The 25940-nt window shown below is 38.9% G+C and overlaps 1 protein-coding gene across 5 annotated transcripts in view; it reads right to left on the minus strand.

The window, feature by feature from the left end:
• Window positions 1-25940, minus strand: part of LOC130922843 (girdin) — a 96945-nt gene that overhangs the window by 40563 nt on the left and 30442 nt on the right. For all 5 annotated transcript variants that reach the window (XM_057848021.1, XM_057848019.1, XM_057848017.1 and 2 more), the window contains exons 4-13: window positions 20102-20171; window positions 15203-15261; window positions 13400-13483; window positions 13148-13288; window positions 9875-10047; window positions 4657-4738; window positions 1885-2043; window positions 1654-1800; window positions 1437-1581; window positions 988-1166 (exon numbers count right to left, since the gene is read on the minus strand). In XM_057848021.1, the coding sequence (XP_057704004.1) occupies window positions 988-1166; window positions 1437-1581; window positions 1654-1800; window positions 1885-2043; window positions 4657-4738; window positions 9875-10047; window positions 13148-13288; window positions 13400-13483; window positions 15203-15261; window positions 20102-20171 (1239 nt within the window). The remainder of the gene's footprint in view (window positions 1-987; window positions 1167-1436; window positions 1582-1653; window positions 1801-1884; window positions 2044-4656; window positions 4739-9874; window positions 10048-13147; window positions 13289-13399; window positions 13484-15202; window positions 15262-20101; window positions 20172-25940) is intronic.

The raw sequence follows: 25940 nt of genomic DNA on the forward strand, positions 1-25940 counted from the left end.
GAGATGAACTTTTGGTATAGACCAAATACTTATTTTCCACCATGATTTGCTAATAAATTCTTTAAAAAAATTTCCTCATTCTGTCTCTCATGGTTGAGGTTTACCCATGTTGACAATTACAGGCCTCTCTAGTATTTTCAAGTGGGAGAACTTGCACAATTAGTGGTTGGCTAAATACTTATTTGCCCCACTGTATATAAATATATATACATATATAAATATATATATACATATACACACACACTTTTTTTTTTGGAGGGGGGCTAATTCTGTTAGAAAATGTAATAATCTTCTATTCTGTAGATACATTTTTCTGTCATCTAAAATCCATCTGATTTAATACACAAAAAATAAATCAAAAAAAGAACCAAGCCGTTGTGTTTATTGTGGTGTTATTTATTGAGGCGTAACTAATTAATCTGCTAATGACTTGCCTCTATTTCGATGCCACTATCACTGTGGTCCACACTGTGTGCGTGCTAACCTGTTTTTATCGCTGGCATGAATACACACACACCAAATTAGACACAGATTATTTCCCTTTTAATACTAGCTGCATTAAGTTTTGAAGCACTGCTGTTTGTGACATCAATACACCCTGATCTAAAACCCTGGCTTTTGTGCGTAAGGAACAACAGAATTGTAAAGGTGGTACAGAGGCGTATCTCCCTGCCAAGAGGCTCTTCTGGGTGAGGGGCGTTTAGGGTGTCACTTAGCAGGAAAAGAAAAGGGAAAGCTAGGCTGGTGGGATTTACAGCTTTGCTTTCATGGTCCGACCCACTTCAAATACTCTCTACGCTTTTCTCTCTGCTAGTTGTGTCACTGTGGGAAAAGGTCAAAGGCGAGCCATAAGGGGATGTGTTTGCATCAAATTGATATGAAAATTATCTTTTAAGAATGAGCTACAAAATAATAATTTAAAAAAATCTATCTAGAACAGAGCCCTGAGGTGCACCTCCCAAGTGAATGCTAAGTAATATTGCTCACTTTTTGGTTGAGTCTCTGGTTCTCTTGGGTGACTTTCCCAAATTTGGCCACCGAATCTGGACCAGCGCCGCCACGGAGCTCCTCCACAGTCTTCAGGAGTGTCTGGTTGTCCTTTTCCAGCTTCAGCAGCCGACTGGACGTCAGCTCATTCACCTCTTCGCCAAGGGACTTTTGTGGGGCTAAGTCAGAAACGAGCAGATTTTCAAATGCTTTATAACTTAAGACAAAGCTCGACAGTGAAACGGTCCAGGTGTTAAAAGCTTGCCATTCCAACAAACAAGTGGTTATCCAGATCCCTGACTAGTTAAACCTCTTAACAGCTTTAATAACTCAAAAGAAGAGATTATCTTCCAGGAGCCGCTGAATATTAATTACAGGACTTGAGCCAAGAGTCGATGCGGCCCCGATGGAAGGGCGCCAATATGTCTTCGGCGCCTGGTTCTTCTTACCCTCAGTCAGCTCTGGTGTTTTAGATAGTTGCTCCAGCTCCCAGCCCAGATGTAAAGACTCATCCATACTCTGTTTCTGGGCCATTTCCAGGACCAGGTTCTCCTCCAAAAGCTCTTCCACTCGCTTACGATCTAAATCTCGCTCCTGGTGGAATCGGCTTCATTTTAGAAGCGCCACAATAACAGCAACACCAATTTCCAAACGAAATGGTCTCACCATTTCCAGATCATGTATTTTGGACTTCAGCTGCAGATTTTCCTTCTCCAGGAGGTGCAATTTGTCCGATCGGCTCCTGCTCGCATCCAACTGCTCCTCTAGCATGGTTTTGGTCTCCAGCAGGACCTGGTTGTCCTCTTTCAGCTCCTATGCAATTCATACCACAGTAAAAAAGACTTGACAACAGAACGAACTACAATCCATTTTCAGCGTCGATTTAAACTAACATACCTCCACTCTGGCCTTGTAGAACTCGATGTCATGGAGTCTCTCTTTATAGCGGGTCAGCTCACTTTCCAGCTTGTCCACACGTACTGCTTTTTCGCGGAGGGCGTCCAGTTCATCGCGGTATGCCCGGGCCGAGCGAGCGTCTGACAGAAGCTGGTAACTCTTTAAAGGGACCATTGAGTGGATAGTGGGTTTAAGATTGGAAATTATGTTACAGTTCTATAGAGTATGTAAAACTAGTGAAGATAAAGCAACCTAGAATTACCCCTTTTAGAAAACTCAGATGTGATTTCATAGGAGTTTGTGACAGCTTTCAGCACATTTCGAGAGAGATTCCTCGTTTTTCGCGGTTAATCGGGACCAGAACCCACCGGGATAGGTGAAATACCGCGAAACAGCGCCCCCCCCCCCCCCCAAAAAAAAATTGTTATTGTTCAATGTATTTATTTAGATTTAGCATTCGAAAGAGATACATTAAAAAATATACATATATATTTTAATAAATGGTTTTTAAGCACTTCATATGTAATAATTATGATAATTTTTAAACATATTTCTGTCCCACCGAATTATTTTTAAACAAGAATAAAAGTAGAAAAATACTTGTCTTTTTTTAAATGCTTCATTAATTGAGTCCACTCAAATCCGCTCAAGCTGCTCACCTACGCACAATGAGTTGCCACAGCAACTGTTTAACAAGTTAAACGATGATTGACGCATATGGCGCTTTGAGGTTTCGGCTTCCAGGCATCTCGGGCAAGATCAAACCTTGACGTCTGTCAATCATCGTTAACTTTAATAAGCAACTCCAGTGCATTGCCTGACCAAGAAAAGGAGCATGAGGGAGAGTGAGATTAGGTGATTGGATCGCGACAGCTCATCTGCATTTATTTATGTATTTTTTAATGGAGGAAAAAAAATCTGCGATGGACTGAGGGTGCTACGTTTGCAGCGCGAAGTAGTGAGGGATTACTGTATCCCATTTTTGGGGCAGTTACCACTTTTTGAAATATCCGCCTGATCACATCATTGCAGGAAATACAGGATGTCAGCATTTCCCATTGATTTCAATAGAAAAAGATGCTGGTTTTTTTCCAATGTTTTTTGTTTTGTTTTGTTTTTAACAACGAATTGAGCGCATTCAAGCATGTACCAGTATGCCTGAAAGATGCTTTGTGGCTGGGTGAGGCAACCTGCTGGAAGAATTGTCCAGCCGGCAAAACTTCCCAAAGGATAAGAAAATGAGGAAACGTTGGATCTCAGGCAAAATAGACTCTTGGACAGAGCACATTTTCATGACTATGTGAAAAAACGTGTCCAAAATACACACGCACATCTGAAGTGGCTATAAGTAGTCATGTACACAAAGATTTGGAAGACGTTTAGAGTTTTAGGGCATTGGAAGTAACGTTTTCCAATACACAAATTACCTCCAGTTACTGCACTGACGTCACATAACTGGACCACAAGATAAGTAAAGGTGTGTCCACTTTGCTGATGAAAAGTGGGCATTTTGGAGATTGAGTTAACGTATTGGCCCGAATATAAGACGGTGTTTTTTGCATTGAAATAAGACTGAAAAAGTGGGGGTCGTCTTATATTCAAGGTCTAGACATTATGATCATTCACTACGCTAGACGCCGCCAGATATCATTGAAGTGATGTTCTGTCATGACAGATCTCAGCTACTCTCAAGTTTAACGAGTTTGCATTATTTTATTGCAATGTTTTTTCTTATTCAGGTTTGTTTCAAGACTACAGTTACAGTTAGACTTCACTTTGATGGTAATGCAGTTGTTGCAATTTTGTTGTTTTGTCACAATAGACTGGTTTATTTACATTTCAAAAACCGGAAGCCATTCATTTACGAATGTGATTGCACTTTAGTTTACATATTTAAATGTTCAGATATTAAAATTTGAATGAGGCAAAATAACATGATTTTTCTCTCAAATATATTGTCATAATCATTTGTTTCTGATGTAATTATTTTTTTTTAAATTTATTTGGTGTTCAAAAAGTCTTTTTTCAAACATGAGTCTTGAGAAAGAGGGGGTCGTCTCATAATCAGGGCCGTATTATATGGGGGATGGTATGGCTCAGTGGTGGAGTAGTTGTCCCCCAACCCAGAGTTTGTGGATTCGATTCTCCACCCTGATGAACTCGCCTAAGTATCCTTGAGCAAGATACTGAACCCCGCATTGCTCCTGGTGCTGTGTCACCAGTAGGTAGATGGCAATGTAGTGTAAAGCGCTTTGAGTACCTGAGAGGTAGAAAAGCGCTATACAAGTATAACACCATTTACCATATTCGGGCCAATTCGGTACTATTGACGGATTGCATTTACTGAGGAAAAAAAACAGAAACTGTATGGTGAGTTTGTTAGCGAAAATGGACAATCATGACCAGACGGTCCATCTAAGAGTTTATGGATTAATTAGATAAATCCATATTAAGCCATGTAAAATTTCACTGTTACATTTTTAACTCGTTGACTGCCATTGACCATGACAGACAGCACACCCTGTCAAAATGTACTGGACGTCAATTGCAGTCAAAGGCCTTGAATGAGTTAAGTGTCCTCCTCTGTCTTGCCCAATCCACCTCAAGTCAGCTGCCACTCTCCTTCAATCAAACACAGCATGAGTTTGCTGCTACAGGCTAAAGACAGTCCCAATTATAGCCACCGCTAATGAACTAAAGCCATTTAAGGATAGCAGAGATTACACACACGTGTAGTAGGAGGTGTACTACTAACTACATTGTTCCACTCACCTCCTGCTGAATCTTCTTGAGCTCCAACTCCATGTTCTCCAGCTCCTGCCGTGTATCTAGAAGCTGCTCACTCTTCTCTTCCCTGGATAATAGGCCAACGAGTGTTTAATATACGCATTAGTGTGTGATCGGGCTAGGCTATTAGGTACATAATCGTTGCTGGGAAAAAATTTGAGGTTAAAAATAAACAAGTTGACTCAACTTTGAGACGAACACTCATCTGAAGACAGCTGTAACTAGGAATTATCCTCGAAAATTGACCCAATCGTCAGAAGCAAAAGTCGCGGATTGTGCATTATAACTGACCGGAGTTTAGCCTCTTCATAAGTCAATAAAAACTAGATAAATAAATGACTAACAGGTTAATTAGGATTAATTACAAAAAGAAAAACGTCTTGAAAATTACAGCAGTTTTAATCGCGGTTTGTTTTCCAAGCAACGCGGGACTTTTGTCACAATTTTCACAGTTCCCGGTACAAAAAATTATGCTGCCGCATGTCATCGAAACAACTCCGTGTTGTATAAAACAATTTTGCCTGGACCTTGGTAGGCAAGTTTGTTTCTCACAAAAATATCAGATGGAAGTAATAATAAATGTGTTTTGGTAGCACAATTTGCACATCACATGTTTGCCTAACACCCCAGCACTTAAACTACGCTGCCATCTTAAAGCAAAGCATGTATTCGTGAGCACTGGAGCTATTGCGCCACCAGTCCGGCAGGAGTACAACTCACAAGTTGTCAGTACACTCAACTAAATGCAATAACTGGCTTCATAAGCAGTAATTGTCAATGCACAGACGGAAATTTAACAAATTTACTCGCAAAGTGCATCACTCTGGACTGTAGGCCACTATCAGTGCTTGAAGATAAGGGGCTACATATAAAAATAAATAAATAAATAAAAAAGTCTTGCACTAGAACTTTATTTTTTCTTTTCAATTTTGCCCAGGGATCTTTTCAGTTGGTTTTTTAATGTGTTGTGTAAAAATCAGATGAAATGTGTTTTTTTTTTTTTTTTTTTTTTTTAAATCAGTTAGCAAATAGTCTTGTTTTTGTGAATGAGTCATTCATTGAAATTTACCTAGATTTTTTTAAGTGTGAAGTATGAAGTTAATTACAAAGTTGCAAATTAATTAGATTTAAATTTTTAATTGAGTCCTATCCAAGTTAAATCCGATGAAAAAAATGCATATGTAAAAATAAATAAATAAATAAATAAATACATTTGCCAGTAAGTGCTAATAAAATAACTTTTTTTGCTAGATCACCCTGCTTGTTTAATTTCATACTTGACGGTAGAAAGTATCTGTAAAAATTTAACAATTTTTATACAAGCAATTCGACAGTATGGAATAGAAGTGCTTCAGTAAAACTTTACATTATGGAATAATCCACAGCTACTAACTGACGACTATTTCAATAGTCAATATTTAAGAGACATTGTTTTACTAAGAATTGTCTAGAATCTCCTCTTTGAGCCTCCTAACAGTTAATATTTCGATTCTGAATTTCTCAATGAATGAAGACAGGTTAATGCTGTAATTGAGCTCAATGTGATACTCGAAACCTCTGCACTTGTTTTATAAAATGATATTGACATAGTTCAAGTTGTCAGCACATAGTTTTGCTTCCAGTTAAAATGTTAAACTCAGAGTAATAACAGTAAATAGTCACTTATACATGCATATATTTGCCAATTAATCACCTAATAGCAAAAATCTGGAATTTGTCAACTATCAAAATAGTTTGAGGAAGCAATACATATTGTCCTGTTATTTTGACCAGAATGTGACTCCTCTTACTTCCAACGACCTCCGTCTGCTGAGCTTTACTCTTGACACGACCGTTACAACTCCAACATAAACAGCAGGCAACATGCAAATGTTCCTGCAGCTTCATGACACTTCTATAAGGCAATAGCATCCAACCTGGACATTCTTTCATATTTTTTTGTGGCTGCAGGCTTATATTTTGCATGCAGCTGGCTGACGGTTGAACACGCCTTGCATTTGAGCAAACACTTCAAAATTCCCTATTCATATGTATTTAGCCACAATGGGTGTCTGTTAACATAAATATCATGCTTTGTTCTCCATTTAGTCAGAAATTAAGTCAGCTGCCAGATGCTGTACTGCATAAACCCACCAGTTAGTTAGCTTTGTTATCAGCCAAATGTGCTAGTCTGTGATGGTCACCTTTTATGAAAAAATAAAGCCGTCTTGCAGTGTTTCAGTCATAGGTTTCAAACCTATGGCCAAAGGGCCAGTTTAGGCCCCTGATGCATTATTTTGTACCCCTTTATGTCATCAAAAACAATGTGATTAACGCATTAGTGATATTGACAGAAATATTTATAATAAGTGCAGGGAACCCAAATGACCTGGATATGGTAAACATTAGCCTACTGCATGCAGCAGAAAATAAATAACTAATAATATGCCGAAAATTGCATTAAATGAAATGAACCGACAGAAGTACAAATTTCCCACTTATCATAAAAACATTACTGCAGAGCTGACTGATGGAAAAAATGTAAACAATCATGCAATTGAATGCAGTTTCTTGTTTTAAACACAAGTGGTCTTCTGTTTCCATCACAAGCAGAGTCAGTGCTGAGCCATAGACTTCATAATGTATTGACATGACACATTCCCCATTAACTGCGTCACGCCTTCCCAAAGGGGGCCGTCCAACACTCCGCTTCATTTATTACCAGTCGGTCACAACGATCTAATGCCGGATTTAGGTTGAAAAAGTACAAAAAATGTACTGCATACAAACAGGATGGATTGTCTCAGGAGTGATTTGTTCAAGGATTAAATGTAATTATTCTATTTTTCGTACAATGCATGCATTTTGAAACCTGGTGAAAAAAATCAATGGGAGAAATTAGCAGCTTTAGCATTGGCATTATAGTGCGCAATATTTACGTAAAATAACTGCTGACTGCCCGTTTTTTTGCTTTTAACCAAGAATCCAGACTGTTTTACATCCATATCTATAAATAATTCAGGGATTTAAGGATTTATTCACAAGAATTTTCAACGCAAAAAGCTCTTGGTTGTACTAAAGGGGCCGCCACAGTGACTTAAAGACGAGCAGGACATTCAACATTTTTACATAAAATAAATGCTTACTGTCTGTTTTTTTATTTTGCTATTAACCAAGAATCTAGCCAGTTTTACGTCCATATCTTTCAAGAATTCAGGGATTTAAGCATCTATTCACAAGAATTTAACGGAAAAAGCTCTTTGTTTACACATGGCGGCCGCTAATTTGCTTACCGACTAGCATCATTGTTCGCAATATTTACATAAAATAAATGCTAACTGTATAGTTTTTATGCTATTAACCAAGAATCGAGACTGTTTTATGTCCATATGTATAAATAATTCAGGGATTTAAGCATTTATTCACAAGAATTTAACTGAAAAAGCGTTTTGTTTACATATGGCGACCGCTAATTTGCTTACCGACTAGCATCATAGTTCGCAATATTTACGTAAAATAAATGCTAACTGCAGGGTTTGCTTTTACACATGAATCCAGACTGTTTTACGTCCATATCTAAAAAGAATAGATATTTAAGCATTTATTCACAATAATTTTCAACAGAAAAAGTTCTTTGTGATATGGCAGCCGCTAATTTGCCTACTAAATAGCAGCATAGTTCGCAATATTTACGTAGAATAAATGCTAACTGCACGTTTTTTTTTTTTTGTTTTTTTTTTATTTTAACCAAGAATCAAGACTATTTTATGTCCATATCTATAAATAATTCAGGGATTTAAGCATTTATTCACAAGAATTTTCTTTGTCTGTGTTTCCACTCGGTCAGCTTTGACGGAGATAGGCCCCCTATGAATCGGCCCACGCCCTGTGTCCCGTCAATACATTTTGAAGTCTATGCCGGAGCGCTATTTCACCACAACATCCAGTTGCATGAAAACTACATGTAAAATGACTTATTTTGTACCTCTCCCTTTAAAACATGGACTGTTTAGACTTCTGTGGAAGGCGTTGAAAAATACGTTAAAAATGTCATAATTACACAGAATTGGGGTTTGCCTGGGGGACTAGTTATTGTCACTTTAATATTTCTTGCAATGTCATTATCACTTACTTTTTGTTGGTATTCATCAATCAGTCAAAGTGAATTCTCAACGCAATTCCATAGTAGGGCTGCCATAAATTATTTTGATAGTCGACTAATCAATTTTTTTTTAACACGAGTTGACTATTTAGCACAGATTTACATTACGTTATTTACTGTTGTATTGCTCTGGGCTTAACATTTTAGCTGTTAAAGTGCACTACAGCTAAAATCTGTGCTGAGAATAGTTGGATTATAAAAATTCTCTCAATGTACCATAGGTTTCCAAACCAAAAGCAGAGGTTTGCAAATATTGTATTTTGCCTAATTTCAAAATAGGTAGTGAGCACCTAAACGTTCTTTGCAGTTAGTGACAAAACTATAGCAACCAGCAAACACCAACCAATGAGCTTGGCTTCTACTCGTAGCTCCTCTTCCAAGGAAATTGTGGCGCCTGCAGTGATGGAGTGCCACAATAAATGAGTCCAATTCCCCTTGTTGTCACCCATTAGCATTTAACTCTTACTTTCAAGTGAACAGAACAATCTCACTATAGGGGACCTTCATACTGTAGGTCAATTTGGATTTCTTTGCCCAAGGGTAACACATATATGGCATATTTTCCGATGGCTCTGCACTATGAAAGCTCATCTGGTACATTCGATCTATATGTCATATACAAGTGAAACATGTTACCACTGTTCGACAAAGGAAACAAACGAGCAATGGCGGAAAAAGGTGCAAAAACCCTAAAATAAATGTTTGCGCCGTTAGCATAAAATCATCAAAATCCGCCACAAAAACATGACAACAGAGATCTCCCAAAGGGACCGTATTTACAGTACATCCATAAATACTGGACATCATAGATGCGTTTTTGCAATGGTCTTATCACTGTTCAGATAAGTACAAATGCTCAATTTTTAGATTTCTATAATTCATTGGAAGGCTCTAAAAAGCAAAGTCTATACTTTAGGAAATATTTCATCTGGAAACCTGGGTGACGAGTGGCAGTTCTACTGAGGTATGGATTATATATACTGTATATATACACATATATATAAGCAACATAAACTTGTATTATTAATGCTCATACATTATATGCACAAAATGGCCACTCACAATTCCTGCCGCAGACGCCTAATCTTGGCTTTGGCATCAGCCAGCTCCACAGACAGGTGCTGACGACTCTCCGTCCTCCTCATGCTGGGGGAACCATTAGGCGACTGAGCCGGGCCGGCACCCAGCGGGGATAGCTGAATGCAGTCTCGTTCCTGGGTGAGCTCCACGATTGTCTGATCATCAGAACAGAGAAGAGTTAAAACTGGCACAAATGTATCTAAATAAACAGTGGTTAACTGATGGTGACTACATATGATAACTAGAAAAAGAGAATTAGAGGAAAATGGTACCCCCTCCACACAATCTATTTCAATCCCCTGGCTGCTCCAGGAAATGGACTTTTAATTGAGAACTTCTGGGCTGCACAGTGATAATCTGGAGGCTATTACACATAAACAGCGTTTGTATCAGTCATAGGCATCTTTGCCCAATGGCTAGAAACCGAACTGATGCATGAATGCTCAGAAAAACACAAACACTAATTGTTCATCCTTGGGACTGTAACAGTTTGCAGCCCCTTCCCCCTATCTTCTATACAGAAATAAAATGTGACCACCAACACTCTATAGTGGTATATCACCAATTTCATGACAATAGAACACATTATCGATTCTTTGGACAATAATACGATAATTGCTGATATTAAAATGTATGCTATGATACAATTAAAATTTATATGTACACATCTAACCCAGTTGCATTTCACCTGAACCAGTACAAAATTCAAAGGAATTCTGATGGTGACAATTCTGTAGCTGAAACAGTTCAACATTAGAATGAAAACCATTTAACTAATGAAATGGCATACCTAAAAGATGGCGGTATTGTTTAGCGTTTCGATCCATTTCAATTCAAGCGTGCTTAACAGTGTTGTTTTCGTCAACGATAAAAAAAATATTTTGTCAACGAGCAATTTTTTCATGATGATGACGTCACGATGACGAGCTAAAAACATGTCTTGGAGACTAAAACATAACGAGATGGATACCAGTTGTCTGACGAGACGAGAGGGAAATGAAAATTCGCCATAGTTTCCGTCATAAGTTCACGATGTGCGATATTTTCTTATCGTATGTGTAGTTAGCACGCATTTTAGCAGTGTTTGGTCGTGTCACTCATGTGACGTGCTGCGCCTCCCCCCGATCCCCCCGCCCCACACTCAGGCTTGCTCTCCGGCCGTTGAGTAAGCGTGTGCCCATTCCAAGTTTCAATCGTGAAACATGTGTCAGGTGGTGCTTGGTAAGTTTGTTCTCTTATATTCACTATTAGAGGTGTGCATCGGCACTGACCTCACGATTCGATTCGATTACGATTCGGAGGGCCACGATTCGATTCGATTCGATTCGATTAAGAGGGCCACGATTCGATTCGGTTCGATTCGGCAATGCATCACGATGCATTAAAGCCTGGGATGCATTAAAATGCTAAAGCAAAGCATATTTTTCGTGAATCATGAGGCAACACAAGCGGTCAGACATTAAACACCTTTTTATAGGCTCTTGTGTCATTCCTGGTTGTAGTTAAATGAAAATAGTAATATATATAAAAATAATAAAAAAACATCACAGCATTTAATTAGTGCTTTGAATGAGACCAGGGCTTTCTTTTTTTTTTTTTTTACACACACTAGCAGTCTTTCATTTTTTACACACCGCATAAGTTTGGTCAAGTTTCCCACCAACCTCATAGAAGCCAAAATGTCTCCATATGCCTGCTTTCAATGTCTTTGGTGCGTCAGTAATCTTTCGCGCTTCCTCTTTCACCGCTTCAGCCATTGTTAGTATGTCTTATCTCTGCTTTCTTGAGTGCCACTGCGCAATTGCGCATGTCTGTGACGTTACTCCCGTGAGGAAACAGATTTGAGTTCCTCGTCCCCCCTGCATTGCTTGTACAATAGCTCCCTCTACAGGTAAACATGAGAATAATAATACAAATGGGGAAACCAAATCCATTGCATCACTGGAAGATTTTTGAACGGATTTATATATTTTAATATGTGCTGAATCGATTCGGCTTGTTGCCCGCATCGAATCGCATCGTCCATGGCCCGCATCGGGATGCATCGCCGCATCGATTATTGTTGACACCAGTATTCACTATGTCATGTTGCTTTAGCCTTTAAAGGTCTGTGCTGAGTGATCATCACACACTAAACTAACTTGTAGCGTTAGCATAGCGTTCACGTTAGCATGAGCATTTAGAGCGGTGACTCGTGTCTTTTTAAACTCTTGGAAAACTTTTTACATACAGTTCGTGGCGTCCAGGCGAGTTTAATTAATTGCAAATACTGTGCCGTTTTCCTGCTGACTGTGTATTGCAGGGGTCTCCAAACCAGTCCTCAAGGGCCACTGGGTCCTGGTTTTTGTTCCAACTGATCAAGCACACACAGGATAACCAATGAGGTTTCTGCTAAAACAAGCAGCACCTGGTTGCAATCAACAGATTACTCCGGTAAAACACCGGACTGGCGCTTAGGTGTTGTTGTTGTTTTGTTGGAACAAAATCCAGCACCCCTATGTGGAATAGTTTGGAGACCACTGGTGTATTGTCATCATGAAGATGTTGATATTCTTGTAGACTCTATAATTATGTGCTCGTCTGTCAATGTATCTGTGAAATAGTTGGAAACCTTTTATTCATTTATTCATGAACTACAACTTTTGAAGTTTTTCGAAGAATTGTGGACTAAAATTTGACCAAAGATGTCTGAGTTTTCGTTGACTAAAAGTAGACCAAGACGAGCACATTTTGAAATAACTAAAATACTTGTATGACTAAGACTAATAAGTATTTTCATCTATAAGACTAAAATTAAAAGGGTTGCCAAAAACAACACTGGTGCTAAACCAATTGATAAATTCATGCAGATCGGTGAATTGTCAAACCCCTAGGTTTACATGTTCATTTTCTAAAATTCTATCAAATAGGGTTGTGCCGCTGATAGTCAAGTGCGCTCTATGGTGTTGAATTAAGTGTACCGTATTTTCCCCACAGTAAGGCGCCCTTAAAAGTGTTCAATTTTTTCAAAAGCCAACATTGCGCCTTAAAAATGGATCGATATTGGTGAATCATGGCATGACATTCCCTTTAGCGCAGCTTCTTTTAGTGGATGCATAACACAACACCAACCACTACTACTACTACAGTGTCCTATAATGCAGTGCACCTTATATATGAAAACAATTTTAAAATAGGCCATTCATTGAAGATGTGCCTTATACTCCGATGTGCCTTTTAGTGTAGAAAACACGGTAATTAGGTTTTATCACATACCTCTAGTTGCATGTCCCTGTCGTCCACTGCGTGTTTGAGATGAAAGGCCAAATTTCTGGATAAACTGGCCAGGTCCTCAGCAGGCATCTCCCCGCTCTCTAGCCACTGTAGGTCCACCACATTTTCCTGGTTGTGTGTTACCTTGAAATCAAAATGTCACATCAATGAGACGATGGAAGTTTGTCGAGTATTTCTTAGGGATGCGATGAAAATTTTGGTGCATCATTTGTATTAAATGTGAGTGACACTCACCTCTTGGATGTGGGAGGCAATGGCAGCTTTGGTGTCGAAGTCCAGAATCTGGATGCGTTCGATATAGTCTTCTTTTTTCTCACACTGGAGACAGAAAACAAGTCTCACTCAAATTTATGGATCGCGTTTAATAAACCAATTCAATGAAGAAAAAAAATTGTTTCGGGACTTTGGAAAAGTGACTGATTCTGACTTCATTGTCATTACAGAAAAGCCATTTTGAACTTATTAATAACATTATGACAAATACTCTTTCTTGAAAATGGTGCTTTTTCTCGTTTTCTAAAAATGTTCAAATAAAGCCTCAGGCTTGATTCTATCCAGCAAGTCTTTCTTTTATTATTATTATTTTTTTTATTTAACTTTATCTATTTTTGTGTGTTTTTGTATTACCATATTTATGCTATAAGAAGCCAGCGTAATTTAAAACCAATAAAACAATGGTGATTATTATGTTGCATAATCAACTTCAGTAATCATTACCAGTAAATTGATAATTTTCTTTTTGGAATAGGATTTTTGTCACACAACGAAATTCCGTTTAACGGCATGGATTTTAACTAATGTGTCTAAATAAAGACTGATATATACTGTATATAAATTTAGGGCACGGTTATTTTGTATGGAGGCCCAAAGTTATAAAAAAATAAATAAAAACATTTTGCAATAAATACCATTTTGATAAAATATGTAATATGGCCCTTAAATTGTAAAATAAGGCCACCTTATTATGAAAGGTTTTATTTTTATTTAATTCTTTATAATTATTATTTTCTTCTATATCGTAATCTTTACTCTAGCCATATTAAAAATACTGACATTTTACAAGATAAAAAGCGTTTTTCACAAAGTATTTTATTTTATAATGTCTTTTTCACCAACGGCCTTTTTATTTCATAACGTCGCTTTAAGCACAATGACTTGGTCTCTGCCAATCAAATACATAAGGCAGAGTCAGTTAAGCTGATCCTTTACACAGACATCAGCAGTAGCACCAACACGGGCGCCCATGTAAGGTGACGTAGATGCTGCCAAGCCTATTTAGTATCATCCCAAGCACCAATGTATCCAATTTTCATTGTTGCACAATAAAACAGCGACTTATCCTATTTTAAGAATTCGGGGAGATTATAATAGCCGTCTAAAGAGTTTTCCTAGTTTCGGCGAGAAGTTGAATAGTTTTACTCTTATTGTTAAATTACGGTTCCACACAAATGTGCATCGACATATCATTTTGCTTAGCAAGGAGAGTTGTGAGAGCCATTTTTTTGAGTGTCCAAGAGCTGGCGAAACTAAATAAATAAATAAAAACATTTATCAAGGTTTCCTCCGCCGTGACTTGTGTGTATTCGTCTGCAGAAACGGCCTGATATCATGGATATCAGCACGCCTGCCACTCTGCGATTGGATTGCTGTCTCCGCCTTATGTATTTGATTGAAAGAGAACAAGTCATTGTGCTAAAAAACGACATTATGTAACAAAAAGGCAATTGTGGAAAAAGGCACACAAAAAAAAAATCGTACTTGAAAAATGCTTTTCATCTTGTAAAATATTTTTCATAATTTATTAACTTTCTGCAATTTAAGGGCCATATTACATATTTGTTATTTATGTAAATCGTATAAACTTCAAGATGTTTATTTTTTATTTATTTATTTTTTAAATATGACTCTTTTGGCTTCCATAATTTTGACTCATGGCAAGTTACGCAAAAGTGCTTACATTTCTTTTTTTCTTTTTTTTTAATTATACATGCATTTATAGACGTTCCACTATATTTTCTTATTGAAGTGCATTCTTACCTGTACAGCACAGCCGAGCAGCAGCAACAGCAATTTCTTCATCTCCTCCAGACCTCGCTCTGAAGAAACAGTATAAACTTTTCTGTAAGCCCCTGATCCTGCCATGTCTTTTCCCCCATTAATCTTCCTGTTAATTTCCAAGTACAAAAATAATGTATCTCAGTCAATCTAAACGGAAGTAGTTGCGAAACGTGGTAGGAGTATCAAATTGGGGAAAATTTGTACGTCATGACAAAACCAAGCTGAAAAACCATACTAAAGACACTAAAATGGAATTGAATGTACTGTAGTTTACTACTACTTGCTTGCTTTCCATGGTAAAATGACAAAATGAACTTTCAAACATCTGTCAGCAAGTTCTACAGGCCTCAACAGATCCACTGCATTTCATCCAGGTGTTGTATTTATGTATGTATGTGTCACTGTGAGCATGTTGCACGGCAGCAGTCTCTCAAGTCGTGACAGATTTACAATATGTGCACGTGCAATCAGTCTGAGACCAAAAAACAAAACAAAAAATTAAGGTCATTAACCTCTGATTTTTTTAACAAGTCAGAAATAGAAGCGGTACTGCGGAGCACACTTTAGAAAGCATAACCAACTCCATCACAAAAATTCACAAATTCAACATGTGGTGTTGTGACTATTTTGTAACGTATAGTCATGTCGCATGGACAACATGTTCAATTATGCTTCGGTTGTATTAGATATCCATATAATCCATTTTCTTAATGTCATCCAAACCACTGGGACAGGGAATAATTGCTGCCTGCCCTCCCCAGCTCATAAAGAATGGCTCTCGAGCACTGTCAGTGGCAGCTAGTGAGTTTCCCCATAAGTGTTCAGGTAGAATATTGAAGGGCCCAGATAAATTGATGGCAATATTTTACAAAAAAGTACATTACTGCCGCTGCACAGATTAGTGGGAACTTCTATTAGCGCTGGCGCCTTCCAGACGGAGAGCGGATTTAGCTCGGCAGCAAGGTAGGCGAAGATAAGCAGCCTGCTAGGACAAATACTGGAGAGAGAGAGACAGCGATGGAGAGAACGAACGAGCAAGATGACGCAGCGGGATGGCGAGATTAAAGGCAGGAAGACAAAAGAAGGAACAAACAGGGATGCGGTGATGGAGAGAAGGTGAAAAAAATTGTGTGGGAGCATATGCATTATCCATTCATTTATTAACAGTCATCCTTCCTTGTTTTGAATCATCCTGTGCTTCCTCTCCTCTCTTCCTGCTCAATCTTCAAGGACACTGACTCATCCTGTCTTCCAAGCGTAGCAATTATGACAACTCGTGAGCAAGCACTATAAACGACTCGTCTGCCCGGATGAATGCAGTCACTCAGGGTTGGATGACTTGCATATTTAGTGGACAACTCACATGCACGAACTGTCAGATGTTGCATTGTAGGGAAACATTTAATCAATCTCAATCTGACAGTGCATTTAGGCAACAACCCAGAGAAAGGCCTGAGCGATTTTATGAATTTAGCTTTTTCATGGAGATAATTTAAAAAAAGAATGTTTTTTCCCAAAGAGATGGTTTTTTTTGTTGTTTTTCCCCACTTAGCACACACAGGTAATTACTTTGTTTAATTACTTTGTTTATATTGCTGCTGGCAGCAAACACATGCACAGAAGACAGGATGGAAAATGAGGAAATTTTGTGACAGCAGGCAAAGGAATGATGTTAGTGGGGGGAGAAAAAAAAAAAAAAAAAACCTGCACAAGCAACTGTGAGTAAAATACTAAGTATTTCAGACTGTGGTAATGAAGAAAGATTCAAGTGTGTTTAATCTTAATTCAACTGTTCAGAAGTCAGCCTGGTGCAGGTGAGGGAATTGAAATTAGGTTATTCAATAGTGTAAATTATTCCACGAGAATAACATTGCCTTTGTGACTTCATGTAAATTTATGTTATGTATTCAATACCTATGTTTTGTACTTTAATTCCAGGATTGTGCAACGTTTTTCAGCATTTTAAAGGTACTATACGGAATTATTTGTGCTAATTTAAAATACTTTTCGACTCCGTGCATGCTCCACCAATGCCCTGATGAATACAACGAGCCTTGACATTTAAACCGAGTGCCCCATAAGGCCCTTTTTCTCTCCTTCAATAGGCTGTATTAGGGTCGAACACTCTGGCAAGCATGCGCCTACGTATATCCACACGTGTCCCCGCAGCAGCAGAGCCTCCACCTAGTCTTAGCTTGGCAGAAACACTTTTCTAACCCACTTAAGACTCGCTATTAAGAGCTGTTTTTACGTTTCTGGTGCCGATTTGATGTGAGTGGGAACACATAAACAATGATGATTTTCATTTGTGTTTGAAAAAAAGAAAAAAGAAAAAACCTAGGACCAAAGCGTCCATTTTTGTAGTTTTATTTTTGTGGGCGAAGGCCATCTCGACTTGTGTTGGCATGTAAAAAACTACACATTCTAATATCCTGAGTTTCCAATGCTCTGACTTCCGGCTACTATATTTGTGCGGACGCAACATGGCCAACGGAGGAGGTGAAAACCCGAAGAGAGAACTACACATGAAACTCAGAACTAATGACCCATCGGTTAAACTGGAGGATCTAGTCGGACGAAGGTCCAAGTGATTAGAAAACTTCTTGAGAGTGGAAGGCGACGGTGCCACTACAATATACATGGCGTGTTAAAAATGTGCGGTCAGGGACGAGTGGTACTCTAAAATCAGTCATCTAAAAAGAACAATCCACTGACTTTCCTAATGACCAACTTCAAGGTGTTTAAAAAAAAAAAAAAAATCAATCCCAGGGGTGGGATGTAATGGGAATTTTTCTCTGGGACCAGGAGGGAACAAGCTAGGCCAAACGCTCAGTACTGCTAATCACAGGCTGCAGTTACGCTTTAGGCCGAAAGTGGCAGTCACAACAACAGTTTTGCTCTTAAGTAGTTTAATGGCAAACCCGTCCCCCCCCCTTTAATTTCAAAATTTACTACAGATAAGGACTGTTTGTTGACTCACTGGCTGCCATTGACGGCGAAAGACATCAGATCCATTTGTACTAGGGGGGCTGACACTGGCAGTGATCATTTGCTGCCAGCCCCAGTCAGTTCAAATGGATTGGACGTCTACCACCGTCAATGCCACCGACACATAATCTCAATATCCTTTTATGTAGATTGTGTATTTTGAAATACAAGCATGACAGTGTTCGACAACTCCCCAGTGTTTGCTTCATAACAAGGATAAATTCGTGTGTCCATAAAAAAAAAAAAAAAAAAAAACAACATTGATAGACTTCTTTAGATGACTTTTAAGACCACACAAAAGAGGTACTGTGCATGCTTGTTGACATTTACATGCAAGCACGCCCGTTAAAACGACACGCACAAGCTCAGCGCTGGCTTCCTCGGAAGCCCTCGGGTGCCACAGTAAGTTCCCACTGTTGGGAAGGCGCCCCCCCACCCCTTACAACCAGAGCATAATAAAAGCCACATGTCTGATTACTTTCAGTAGGCAGCTGCTGGGCCTGACTGTACTCCCAGTAACTTGGTGACTGACTAAAGAAGAAAGCATGCAGAATATGGCCTTAGATAGTTGTCTGTTGTGGTCTGCTTGCTCCGAGCAAACCCCTGCTAATTGCATTATTTTTAAAAATAGCAATTGATTTTCCATGAGATAGATCAAAGTGGAGGCATCGGAGTAGCATCCAGCGGAAAACTAACGGAAACAATTTTTTACCTATTTCTAAAGTATTCTCAGAGTGTTTGGGATTAAGGTCATAATTTGTGTTTTTAAAACAAATTGTCAATTTAAATGCATGAGCCTACAGAATTGTGAATTTATCGGCGCATTCCTTTCACATAGCAACGTCATTCAGCATAGAGAACGTCCTGATGCTAATCTTAATTTAAAAAGCTCGATTCAGAATATATTCAGGTTTTTGAAAGTTGATACATGGCTTTGCATAGCTGGGTTACTACAAAAACACAATTATGAAAATATTAGCTGCATGTAAAAGTAGGCAATCCCTCAAAAATGGGTACGACATCGCGTTAATATTGGTGACCAAGTAATGGCTCGTATCTTTATTTCAATTATCCACTTAAATGCAATGCACGTCAACTTATTTCCTGCTCGCTATTTCAACAATAAACCAACCAGCCAGTTATCCTCCGATGCAGATGCCTGAGGCGGCCTTTCATTGTTCATCTATTTACCCTCGGCGGCCGCATGTTTAAATTAAAGCTGCGGGCACACAAAGACTATCAAAGAGCTTGCGTGATTGCAAAGGCAGCAGTGAAAGTGAGATAAAAGCGGCTGAGAGAGGAATCAAAAGCATTTGGAAAGTTTAATATTTTGTTTGTAATTGCCAAACTGAGCAGAGTTTTTCCCTCAACGTCTGTTGCTCGTTATCATGTCTCATAAAGGTCACAGAACAATATCAAGTAGCAGATTTGGACCACCGTGGAGGTCAAAGCAATCACTATCGCTTCAGCGTGAAATTTAAACACTTTAAGACCACAGAGCTTTGAGACGTATCAAATGTCGCCTCTGGATTCAGTTGGTCAAAGCTGCAGAATAATCTTTATTTTGTGGAATCCAGTCACTTTTTTTATTATATACGAAGAATGGAGTTGAAACCCTCATTACTGAACCACTGGGTGGGGGTGCATCACAAGTCGGAGGAGAATCTCATTTGAAACATCAAAGCGGCAGAAAAATGAAAGCTTTTGGCCCATTGTAGTGATGCGATGTGAAATGAGCTGCATAAAAATGCTTGTGACCGCTAAATGAACTCAAGTCGCCAAAATTCTACCCTTCTACTCATGGCTTGATCAGAGTAATAGTTGTGTGTGTGTGTGTGCGTGCGTGCGTGCGTGCGTGCGTGCGTGTGTGTGTATATGCAAAAGGCATACCAGTGAGAGGGTTCCGTCCCAGGACCAACACATTGGGTAGGGGCATCATCACCAGTTGCTGGAGCGTCTCCTGAAATTGAGAAAAATCCGTGCTTAAAAGGTAGTTTTATGAAAAAAAAAATATATATATATAAAGAAAGAAAGGGTCATTATGCACATACACACACCGTTCAAAAGTTTGGGGTCTACCGGAGTGTGCATAATGAAAAATCCCATATGACAAACTACGGTTCAAAAGTTTGGGGTCGCTTAGACCCCAAACTTTTGAACGGTAGTGTGATATATATATATATATACAGTGGGGAGAACAAGTATTTGATACACTATTGGCAGTGTATCAAATACTTGTTCTGCCCACTGTGTGTGTGTGTGTGTATATATATATATATATATATATATATATATATATATATATATAGTAGGCCAGTGATCCCTTGTTTTTCGCGGTTAATGGGGACCAGAACCCACCGCGATAAGTGAAAAACCGCGAAGTAGCACACACAATTTTTTTTTTTTTTTGGGTGTGTGTGTTTTGTGCTCAATGTATTTATTCAGATTTAGCATAGGAAAGAGATACATATAAGACATGTTTTTTTCTCACTTTTCCCCCCAAAGTGATTTTAAAAATGGATATAAATAAATGGTTTTTAAGCACTTCAAATGTCATAATTATGATCAGTTTCACACATAACTGTCCAACCAAATCATTTTTGAACAAGAATAAAGTACTGTAGCAAATAAATGCTTGGCTTTATTAAATGCTTCTGTTTATCTACCTTAGCTGTCACCGTTGGAGTGACATGTAGAAATTTCAAACTCCTCATGATCACTTCTGGCATTTATAGGTCTCCAACGTCCCCACACACACACACATTCATTCCAGCGCGGCTTCCTTGCAGAAACTGTTTAACAAGTTAAACGATGATTGACAGATGCCCGTGTGAAGTCTGCTTCTTTGGCCAGATCAAAGCCATCGTTAACTTTAATAAGCAAGTGCCGCAGTGACTGAGAGGAACAAAGGGCTGGGAGAGGAAGGGTGTGAGGCTGTGCGCAGACCAGAAAGCAAGGCGTATGTGGATTAAAAAAAATAAAAACTATCGCACGTGCTTGTGATGGGACTATCGCGCACGCTCACATCGCGATGGCGATGTTTAAACGATATATCGTTCAGGCTTAATATATAGACACATTTTTTTAAGGTAAAAAATAATTCACTTCTTTTCACATCATTTGATGTTATTACACTTTTTACACTTGAAATTTATGTTATTTTCTGATAGTTTCAATGAATCCATAGGATACACCTGAGAAATGAGAGTAGTTGAACTTATAATATAAACATAAATTTGCAAAACTCGTAGAAACAAGAGTTTTCAACCTCCAAAATTGAAACACACATTACAAAACTGTCAAATAAATTAAACAGAAATGTAAATAAAATCAAGGAATTTTCATAAATAACTGCTCTCATGTGTGCACCTTCATTCATTGACGGATACTGAGGGGGTTGGGCAGTGCCACCCCGGTCCAGTGGCCGAAAAATGTCATTGCATGTAACAGACTTTCCTATAGATCAGGGGTGGGCAAACCGGTCCTCGAGGGCCGCAGTGGGTCCTGGTCTTTGTTCCAACTGATTCAACACAGACAATTTAACCAATGAGGTTTCAGTGGAAACAAGAAACACCTGACGGCAATCAACTGATTGCACTTGTAAGAAACCAGATTGGTGAAAGGCTGTCCTCATGATGGGTATGGACAAAAACCCGCACCCACTGCGGCCCTTTGTGGAATAGTTTGCCCACCCCTGCTATAGATGATTTTAAAGGGGAAATTCAGAATTTTTGACGTAAGGTTTAATTTTCGAGTTAGCGGGGGGGTTAATAAGTTGGTGGAATTCAACAAATTCTGTGCAGTTGGCAAGTTATTTGTTAGTTTCAGGGCTCGGGAGTGGCTAAGCTAGCCTGAGTCAATAAAAAAACGATACAGATCTACGAACAGATCCAACATAGTCAAATTCAAAACACAGATCATTGTTCCAAAACACCCATGCGGCCAAAACAATGTCACACCAAACTGCCATAATAAATTTCATTCTGCTGGACTATTTTTTTTTTTTTTTTTTTAGATGCCTAATACGACCACAATAGAGAGGAGTACTTCGGCCACTCATGCTCACCCTGCATTCGAGAAAGGTGGAAAGTCGGACTTATCCCACTCCGAGGGTACCAGTTGCGACCTCAAAGCGTTCCAAGCAAATGTAAACAGCAAAGATGGCTGATCACGACAACTAGTTTTTTATTTTGGCCATCAAAAGACATTTTGACCTCCAGCAAACCTGCCTTCTCTTAAGCGATCAAATAGTGGAGGAGTTCCAATTATATTTTTCCATATCGGAGGTTGGAAACTGACTTCCAACCTTCCTTGAACGCAGCCATAGTCTGCTAAGTTAACTAATGGCCGGCAACATGGCCAAATGTGCATTTAGAGGCTGTGGAAACAGACAGAAAAAATGGGCAAAGTTTCCACAAATTCCCTAAAACGAACGAGGAACATCATAAACTGGTTACTTGCTGCTGGCTACGACATAAACAATCAGTGGTGAAAAAAAACATACTGCAATTATTGACATGCAATGGTAAGTTTTGATAACGTTATCCTGAAAACATAGCCAATACTATTGACTGAGTGGGTCATCGATGATTTACATGTCTGCGTATGTTTTTTATTGGCATGCTAAGATGGCCCAATTGACTCGCGCTAGCTTAGCCACTCCAGAGCCCTGACACTGACATATTGCACAGAATTTGTTGAAATCAACTCCAATGACTAATTAACCCCCCCCCCCCCCCCCACTAACTCAAAGATTAAGTCTTATGTTGAAAATTCTGAATTTCCCCCTTAAAGAGGGAGCTAAACATGCTATTATTTATTGTTTTGAGAGTCAATATCTGGAAGCGATGCCTTTTTTTTTTTTTTTTTCTTTTTTTTGGGGGGGGGGGGGGGGGGGGTGAATAGCAGCTTCCATTTGTACCCCCTACAAAAATGATGGAATCACCAGTCTCGGCGGATGTTCACTCAGTTGTTTAATTGTGTAGGAAAAAAATGATCATTGGTATGACCCAAACTAAATGAATGTCAAACATTGTGGTAATTACAAACGGTTACTTTTTCTGATTTAAAATTATGGAATCACTAAATTCTGAAGAAAAAAATTATGGACTCACCCAGTAAAATTTTATTTCAAAACCTGACACCGCCATCATTTTTTTGAGGGACTGTCTGCAAAACTGTAGTCAAGGCTGCACTTGTGCCCTATTTGATTGATTAAATATGTCACGGCAGATCACCGAAATTACCTCAAATTTTTCGAGGTCAATGATCACGATCATATAACCACCCATCGATTGTATGCGTGTGAGCGCCTTGAAAGGTGGAAAAGCGCTATATAAGTATAACACCATTAACTCCACGTTACCTTAGCCTATTGATACACATACTGTATGTCAGTGTAATATCATCAATCCAAGACTAAGCCTAAGGCATGCGGAGCTCATATTACATAAATGATAGACAGCAGAATTAACAGCATCAATCCACTGTGGTAATAGTGTGAGTGCAGAGGTTTTCACATGGGTTAAATTTCTGGTGTTCCTTTTTTGCCACAGTGGTTCCCCATCATTTACATGTCAGTCACGTGAACTCAGAAACCCATTAGATGACGCATGTTCCTGCACTGTCCGGTTTACCGCCACATCCGTCGGAACCTTCCTTTTGTCCATTCAAGTCAGTTGAATAGGGGTTAATCCTAGGTCAAGAAATTCAAACAGGAAATGGGTGGGAACATGCGACATGGAGTTGGGGGAAACTTCCTGTCAGATCCACACAGAGGACAACCGCCAAAACTGACGATAGCTTTTCAAGTATATGGCCAACTAATTTGAATACGTCCTGTCAAAAAGCAGTTCCAGGTCCACCTGTTGTAACCATCTCATATACATATTGCAATAACTCAGTACGAGGGAGGGACACACAAGTGCAAAACTGCCAATAGGTAGCAAACACAACAGAAAATAGTGTCTAAAGTATAATGAAAAACCTAAAATATTTTAAATTTGCACTATTTCTTGATGACACAGACTGTGTCCACCTTATAAATGGCTTTATTTGGACCACCTATACTGTTGCTCCTTCCTGTGTTGAAAAGTACTGAAGAAATTTGCAAACACTCAGCCGTGCGCACATTTTCCTGGCTTCAGGATTTGACACTGGGAGATAAAAAAAACCAAACACAAACAAAAAAACAGAAGTTACATAAGAGAAGTGGCACTCTATGCCCCACTTATATTCAAGCGACAGATGGATGACGACAATCTGGCAAGAGAAAGGAGTGCGACTGCACTCTTTTTAGCGCCTTGGCAACCTGTGAATTTTTGTATGGCCTGATTTTGTCATGAAAGTTTTCCACTTTAAGCATGTTCTGTCCAGTAAATGTATCAGGTAGCAGTAAAAAATATCACATTATATGGGAAGGAAGATAAAGTAATTACCTGGCCACTCCATTTTAAATAGGAGAGGCTGGCAGCAATCCAGTCAATCGCCGCCAATGGCACCCAATAATTTAAGTATCGCATGGAATAGCTTGTGAATCCATTAAAATCCCCCCCAATTTAGTGTACCTCGTGATAGACACAATGTTCTTCCAGACCAGACAAAAATCCTTTAATACTTCTCTAAAATACTGGTTACATCATCTTCCCAAAAGCTTTTTCCAAGGTCTTAAGATTTTAATTCAGGTTACTTTAAATACATGCATCACTAGTAGAGGTGGGAATCTTGGGGCACCTAACTATTCGATTACAATTCAGAGGCTATGATTCGATCATAAATCGATTATTGATGCCCCCCCAAGCTATTAACGGCTTTTAATGTTTCAAACATTAGTTACAAAAATTGTACAAAAATCCTTTCAGGCTTAAATAAACTACTATTTATGTATCAAGTTAACAATTTCAAATGGTAAATAAAATACTCAAGTCCCCATTCTGTATCAGTAGTTTTTAACTACATTCAATTAATTTTAATGTTGCGAATCAACCGTTAAAGTTGTTAAAATTGCTCTCGTTATTCCATAATTTCCCTTCTGTATACTTTCAACATGTGAAAGTTTTAAAAACTGTTTCATTTTAACATAGATTCAAGTCAAGATTTTGCCGATTCAGGAGTATTTTACATAAAAAGTTAATCAGGTTCGCTTGGAAGGTTCGCTACAAACAGCCTTCCAGAGAAGTCTACTGCTTTAAGATGGCAGCTGTTTACTAACGCCGGCGAGTCTGTCATTTCGCATCTAGTTTTCTATAAATATGCTAATGCCGCCGAGTCTGTCATTTCACATCTAGTTCTTTATACATGTGATATCTACCGTAGCATTATGTGGGCGTAGTTTGTAGCGGCTGTGGGCCGCAGTCAGGTATTATTGTTTTGTAATCTAGCGGCATGAGTTGAACCAGAGCAGTGAGTTGAGCATGATGTTTACTCTCTGTCTGTTCCTCATTGCGTCCCAAAGACCACACTTACTGTGTTTTAGTTCCGCTTTACTTGCCATATTTCAGTAATCGGAATTTGGATGTTTATGAATCGTTCGCGAATCGTCCACGGCCGAATCGTGGATAATCTAAGAAGTTGGAAATTTCGCACACCTCTAATCACTAGTAAGAATCATGGTTGCCTTTCACTCACACATACACAGTTGTACTTCAAAACGCTAAGTCAGCCCAGAAGTGAAAGCTGCCACTAGACCTTTTCTGGTTTGCCAACCACCGCCTGTCCCTTTCCTGTAACC

This window comes from Corythoichthys intestinalis, chromosome 10, assembly GCF_030265065.1.
Source record: "Corythoichthys intestinalis isolate RoL2023-P3 chromosome 10, ASM3026506v1, whole genome shotgun sequence".
NCBI lineage: Eukaryota > Metazoa > Chordata > Actinopteri > Syngnathiformes > Syngnathidae > Corythoichthys > Corythoichthys intestinalis.